This window comes from Rhinolophus sinicus, linkage group LG10 (genome assembly GCF_036562045.2).
Source record: "Rhinolophus sinicus isolate RSC01 linkage group LG10, ASM3656204v1, whole genome shotgun sequence".
NCBI classification, from domain to species: Eukaryota; Metazoa; Chordata; class Mammalia; order Chiroptera; family Rhinolophidae; genus Rhinolophus; species Rhinolophus sinicus.
In genome coordinates, this window is record NC_133759.1 from 9,119,412 (window position 1) to 9,126,460 (window position 7,049).

Consider the following 7,049-nt stretch of genomic DNA (forward strand, 5'->3'; position numbering starts at 1 on the left):
GGAAATACATTAATATACATGACTTAAGCCGCTGCTACTTCAAAAGAATACATTCCAAAGTACTCCAGACTATGTTCAATTTTTGAAGTGCTGGTAGGTTCTACACTGGAAAGTTCATTTTACTCAGGTGATTCATTGAGGATCTGCTCTGCACAAGGTTTTATGCCGGGTACCCAGGAGGCCTCGAGAAGAAATCAATATCAAGGTGTTTCTAACATGTTCCCCATATTTGCAACCTACTGTGTTTCCCCGAAAGTAAGACCTAGCTGGACCATCAGCTCTAATGCGTCTTTTGGAGCAAAAATTAATATGACACAGTCTTATTTTAATACAAGACCCAGTATAATATAATATATAATATAATATAATACTCGGTCTTATTTTAATATAATTTTAATATAAATATTAATTTTTGCTCCAAAACACGCATTAGAGCTGATGGTCCGTCTAGGCCTTATTTTTGGGGAAACACGGTAGTCAGAGAAACAAAATATTTATAATGATTTTATCAATTATAAGTGGCAAAGTGAGTGGTTCAAACTGTGCTATGGATCATTCTCTCAGTTGTCTTGTCCCTGAGACAGTAAATACACTGTTAATCAACCCTAAGAGACAGAATGTGCAAACCATACGGACGTTCGGTGTGTAGTCTCTGTGACAGTAGACTGTAATGGCAGCTCAGGGAAGGGAAAGATGTGGGGGGAAAGGCTTCTCAGAGAAAGTGAACCTCTGTTAAGTATGTGGGGTATTTCATCTCCACTCTCTTTCAATCTTTATAATAGTGAAATAGTAATGCTCTCATTTTACAGATAAAAATCCGATTCAGAGAGATTAAGTAACATGGCCAGGACAGAAAGCAAGTAGCGAGGTCAGGATTTGAATCTAAGTGTGTTCTGACTAAAAAAAGCCTGAAATCTCTCAGCCTTACCATGGATGTGATCAGCGGGTAAAGAGGGGAGAGAGGAAGAAGGCATTTTAAGTAGAAGGATCAAAATAAGCCCAAGCTTGAAGCTGAGAGAGTTGCCAAGTCTGGTGGAAAGGGGGGAAAAGAAAGCATTGGGCAGTTATGGGAAATAACGTCAGGGGACAGGCTGTGAAGAGGCTAAACTACAGATGGCTAAGAAACGGGGACTTAACCCTACAGAACATAAAATGCAATTGGAGATTGTAAGCAGGGGAGCAGAGGATGACACCAGGGCAATTAGGAAGATCAGCTTCATCGCAGGAAAGGGATGGACTGGAGCAAATGTATGGTATAATTTTAGAACAAATTATTATTTAAAATCCCAAGCACTTCAATATTTAAATAAATCCAGTAGTAATAGCTTTGTACTAAAATATTATCAAACTGTCTCTTATATGGCTCTTAATTAAAACATATCTGAGGCATGTTTTAAAAAATGGCTATTATGTCCTACTAATTTTTATGTGGGTCAGAAACCACTTCCTCCTCCAAATGCATCTAAAAAAGAATATTCCTTAGATCAGAGGCCATATTTAAAAACCTTGAACAGCAGGCCTCGCAGCAGACAGGGTCAAAAAGAAGGAATAAAAGCAGACTCCAACTCACAACTTCCTTGGTAAAGAAAACAAAGTTGCAAACAAGTTGTATCTTCACATTTACAGAAGCACTCACGACTTTTTCTTCAGGGAAAAAAAGTTAAGGACTGACAAATTAGAGAATGACTTTCATATAACCTCAGATTTAGTCTTTTTTAGTCTTCGCCCAAATTTATAGTTTCCACTCCTCACACAAATCGATACAAAAGCATCAGCCTCACCACTTAAAAGGCCAAATTTCCTCTCTCTTAAGGATGCAGAGCTTTTGTGTCTTTAATCTGGGCTGGTGAATTTAGTGCCTCTTTGGCAGCTCCTCATAATTCTCAAGTTCTCCGACCCATTCAGTCTTTACTACAGGAAAATTCAGGTGCGTTCTGTAACCTAACGCTGGGCTGCCGCAAGCCAAGGCTCTGTATTGCTTAAACACATTCAAGACGTGGTGTAGGATCATATTATAACCTTTAGCAGCTATCAGATAAACAGCAATAACCTAATTAGCCAGCAGAGTACACGTGACTCAGGCCCAGCCAGCACCCTGGTCCAAGACACTTTGCAGGACTCATTCACCAACAAGGCGATCACCTTGCAAAAGGGAACTGGGAGAGAGAATAAGGCAACTTGACCAGGAAAATCTGGAGGGAAGTATGCAGCTGGGGTTTTCAGTAAAGGGAGTGGGTCGAGGAAAAAGCCATCTGCATCTTTTCTACAAAATATCTGTTGAGATGACTTCACTCTCAGTTTTGCATCCCTAACTTTAAATCGAAACTTCCAGCAAGTTAAGTGAGCTTGATGTTCTGGCGAGCAGCATAGGAAGTGTGCAAACCACATTTTGATATCTTCATATCCCTGCAAAGGAAATACCTAAGTACCAAGACATTTTAACTTATTTAGGGATGGACAAGCTCCTCAAAGATCACACTTGCTTCTGCTGCCATTCTCAGACTATGGCCACGGGCTTTTCGGTCTAGAAGTAAAGCATTAAACACACAGTGAATAGAACAAAGTTATCCACCACCAAGATGTAGGAGCCAGATGGGAACCGTAAGGGAAATTCATGTTTTTATTTATCCAGGAGAAGCCAAAAACCTCACAAAAGCCTAATTTACAACTCCAACAAACCAGAGCCTATTTCTCAAAGCCTCAAGAACGTGGCTTTACCGAGAAGTCAAGCTGCAGTGCCAACATTCTCGACATTGGCCTCTGGCTGTCAACCTGGACTTCATTTAAGAACCTGCTTTACGCTTGAGCTGTATAATATTTACAATCAAGTAAACCTTGCAGGACCTTAAGAGTATTGACCGTGCTCTACATTTTTTCTGCGTCCTAAAGACCGGTCAGGCGGGCTCCGATGCCCGGATAAAGGTCTGTCGACTTCTGTGTGGACGCCAACGTGCTGCTATGGGTCCATCAAATAAGAAAAACTCGCTCTTCTAAGCAATAAGGACACATTTAGGCGCCACCTCTCTAACAAGAAAGTGGGGAGGCACGTGAAGGGCTGCAGCCAAACGCCCGGCTTGCTGGGAGCCAGGCTGCAGCTTCGCTCTCCGGCCGTGGGCGCCGAGGCCGAGTGGGACGGAGAAAGGCCGGCGAGACTGTCGCTCCCGGGCCTGTGGTGACTCACGCGGGGCCTTGGGGCGGCCACGCCGGGCGAGGACGGCGGGGAGTGAGAGGCTCCTACACTCGGCCCGCGGCCCAGGGACAAGGGAACCCACCCTGGGGCCAGGGGCCCGCACCTGCCGCCCCGCCCGCCACCCCTTAGGCCCTTCCGGTCAAAGCCCTGCGACCCGCGGAACTCACAGCTTCAGCCGCTCGTAGGTCGTCGCCGCCATCCTGCACCACCACCGCCTTCCTCCTCTTTCCGCCTGCCCCGCCCCGCGCCGCCACCTCGGCCACGGCTCCACCGGTCACCCTGGCACGGCGGCCGCAGCGCGCAGCCTGGTCCCACCCCGCTCCACGCCCCGCCAGCCTTGCGAGCGAACAGGGGGCGGCGGCGGACAAACTTAGTGCGCGAGCGAGCGCACGCAAGAGACGCACGCCGACGTGATGAGGTGTGGCGCCGTGACGTGGCCGCTGCGGATTGGCGGAGCGCGCCCGCAGGGGAAAGGAGGGGCGTCTAGGGCTGTGAGACGGGGCCGTGGCGCCAATGCGATGGTTTCGCTGGGGCGCCTGTTGAAGGCGCATAAAGTATAATCTACGTTACAGTGAGGGTGTCGGTCGTACGGGGCCAGTGGCGCAATGGATAACGCGTCTGACTACGGATCAGAAGATTCTAGGTTCGACTCCTGGCTGGCTCGAGACGTACTTTTTTGCCATGGCTGGGTTTCATGTTCCAGGCACTTCTTGGAAAAGACTATAAAGTGTAAAGGGTAAACGTCTTGAATTGTAACGCGACTGTACCCGAAATGCCATCTTTTAAACTGTGTTTGGGATCCGGAGTTGTGTGACGTGGGTAAACTGCACAGCGCCCTGTGGATGACGCATATGAGGAGTCTCGGTGTGCGGGGTACATTTAGGAAAACACCCCGGAATGGTGGCAGTTTGGGTGGGTGGGCGTGCCGTGGCCGGAGGGCAGCTACCCGGCAACGGAAAAGCGCACTGAAGGCGCAGTTCTGGCCTTTTCCCCGGGGGATCAGCAAGTCCCGCGGTGACACGCAGGGCGGCGCAGTCCGTTTCCCCGCAGCGGGTGGGCTCCAGCTCTACGCCGCGTCGGAGCAGGAGCCGCTGCAGTGCGGCTGCGCGCGGCCGAGGGGCGCCGAGGGGCGCCGCGTCTGCAGCCCTGGCCTGTGAGCGCTCCAGCCCCCAGTGCCACCGAGACACCTTTCGGTGTGGGTGTTTTTGCAGTAAGAAGACCCAGGTAATGTAGTATGTTGCCCCCCACTTTATAGGTGCCCGTCTCGAAGACCTGAGAAGGCCCGAAACATCTGCGGCGCAGGGTGGACGCGAATCCGGGGAGTGGCTGAGGCATCGAACACCATCCGTTAACCAGTCACTCAGTTGATCAGTTCATCGCTCCACTGTTTTCCTCCTAAGAAAATGATAGAAAAATCTGTAAAATAATTATAAATATAGAAAATTATTGGGAATAAAAATAATGCGAATTCTCATTCCGAGATCACTACTAATACAATTTTTTTTTTCCTTACAGACTTTTTTTTTTCCTTTCCACTTTTTAATAAGGATCTACCAGCACGTGTATTTTTCCGAATTGGGAGTTGTCCCAGAAATGTTTTTGTGTTCTCATTTTGCCCCTTAGCTTTTTTGCCTGAGATTTAAGGTCATTAAATATTCTTTGAAGGTATCTCATTAGAGAACTAGATATTTTAAGCATTACTCTTTTGTTGGGAATTTGGGTTGTTGTCAGTTTAACACTTAAAAAATAATGCTGTGTTGAATTATTTCGGATATGTCTTAAAATTTCTAGATGTGGAATGATCAGGTGGACATTTTAAAGATCCATTTCATGGACATTTTAAAGACTTGGTACATGTTTTCAAATTGCCTTCCAAAAAAGTTAAATACATACTTCCATCAATATCTGTTACTTGCATGCTAACCAACACTGAGTATTACAAATTTCGTTATGATTTTTTTGCAATTTTCATAATTGAAAAACAACTTCCTTTTACTTATATTTATTACTTGATGTACATATTTTCTCTTGATGTGTGTATTCAGTGTTTTCTTATAGGTTTGTTAGACTTTTTAATACATAAAGGATGTGAATGCTTTGGTTATCAAATATATTGCAGTCTTTTCCCAGTTTATTGTTTATCTTTTCATTTTAATATTTTTGCACCTAGAGTAATTTTCACTCATATGTTCCAACCTACCAATATTTTACTTTATGGTTTCTTCTATCACATTTGTGCTCTTTTCAAATTGTTTTGTTTGTGTTTTTTTCCATTTACTTTTAGTCCACTTGTAATTTATTGTGTTGGTCATTCCAATGGAAAAATCAATTAAGTCTTAAAGCCTACATTATCACTTGCTGAGCAGTTACAAACTCTGAGCTCTTTACTTGTATTAATTCAGTCAATCCTACCACAATCTCCTAAAGTAAGTTGCCTTGTTATCCCCATTTTTAAATATGAGAGAACAAAATTTGCCTAAAGTCTTTGAGTTGATTAATTAGGTGAAGGACTCAGGGCTGTTTCCCTGTCTGGGCATCAATGGGGATCACATATACACCCCACCCCTTCTCTCTGCTAGTTAGCAATCAGAAGACCCATCTCTAGTCCCAAACATGCTCCTATTCACCAGTTCTGGGCTCTTGGACATTTCCTCTGCTTCAATAAAATGGGGGTTTAAGTTGCTGAATATCTCATGAGGCTTTAAAGAAAAGAATGCTTCCAGCTGAACAGCCACTGCTGGGCAGAGAGCTCCCACCTGGGCTCTCTGAACATGTCACCATGTAGAAGTTCTATCATCACAAAACTAAGAGACACAAAGGTTGATCTTCCTTTGCCAATCAGATAATGCAAACCAATGCCTCTGTGAACATTCAGGGAAACAGAAAGATGGAAACTAATCCCGAGAGAAACAGGCATTCATCTTGGGCATTTTCAAAAGCCAAAGAAGCCCAAACCCGATTCTTAGGAAAGCAATGTTCAGGATAAGAAATCAGCCAAGGATGGGTAAGACATTGACACGTTTAGCCAAGTTTCTGCTACAGTGAAATTATATTACCTATGTAAATACGTTTTTGTTTTTGTTTTTTTTTAACAAAATCTGCCAAGGGGCTTTCCATGAACACAATCCGGCTGCAGATGAAGCTCATTGGCACCCTCCACCATCACAGTGATCTCTGCAGCCCATTTTGACATCCGTTCTACAGGAGAGAGTAGCTTCCAAACGCAGCTCCCACATAGCAACTTTTGGTCCATTCTGTTTATTGTGGGGTCTACCTTCCTGTCAAGTCTCCAAATCGGATGCATTCCCTCCCTTCCCCCCCATCACAGGCCTGCTTTGGGCAGGTCCCACGGGCAATGCAGGGCCCACCGCTCCTTGAGAACTTAGATCAGTGCAGGGATGTGTGTGTGCCCAAGTGGTGGGAGTGCCTTAGGCCGCCTTACACACCTGGGGGCATCCACATAACCTAGGCTTCTCCTGAAAGTGTTGTACACCTAGAGCTGTCACATACCTGGGACCTTGTCCTGGATCAGACCTTTGGCTTCTTTTTCTCCCAGAGTCTGACCTACTCTGATTCTTTTTTTACACCAAGTCCAAAGGCCAAATCATTTTTGTGTATGAAGTACTTCTGTTTTCAATCCAGGGGAAATGCAAACCCCACTTTTAGCAATGCTTGAATAAAATGCACCTCATATCCCCAGGATATTCTATCATTTCCACCCAAAAAGTTTGTTGGACACTTTAGTATGCTCAGTAGTGCCCCCTCCCCCCAAAATGTCCATGTGCTAATCCCCAGAACTTGTGAATACCTTATTCTACAAGGTAAAAGAGACTTTAGGGGTGTGTTTAAGGGCCACAAG

At 45.2% G+C, this 7,049-nt stretch overlaps 1 protein-coding gene, 1 long non-coding RNA gene and 1 other non-coding gene across 3 annotated transcripts in view; 2 read left to right on the plus strand and 1 right to left on the minus strand.

Moving 5' to 3' along the window:
- The window catches only part of SACM1L (SAC1 like phosphatidylinositide phosphatase), a 51,810-nt gene extending 48,261 nt beyond the window's left edge, over positions 1–3,549 (minus strand). The window contains exon 1 of the mRNA XM_019724057.2: positions 3,358–3,549. Within this exon, the coding sequence (XP_019579616.1) occupies positions 3,358–3,389 (32 nt within the window). The 5' untranslated portion in view covers positions 3,390–3,549. The remainder of the gene's footprint in view (positions 1–3,357) is intronic.
- Positions 3,550–3,669: 120 nt separating this feature from the next.
- On the plus strand, positions 3,670–5,322 carry LOC109443546 (uncharacterized). Its single transcript, XR_002136701.2, has 2 exons — positions 3,670–3,926; positions 4,446–5,322. It is a non-coding gene; the product is annotated as an uncharacterized LOC109443546 (long non-coding RNA).
- On the plus strand, positions 3,782–3,854 carry TRNAR-ACG (transfer RNA arginine (anticodon ACG)). Its single transcript has one exon. It is a non-coding gene; the product is annotated as a tRNA-Arg (tRNA).
- Positions 5,323–7,049: the final 1,727 nt, after the last annotated feature.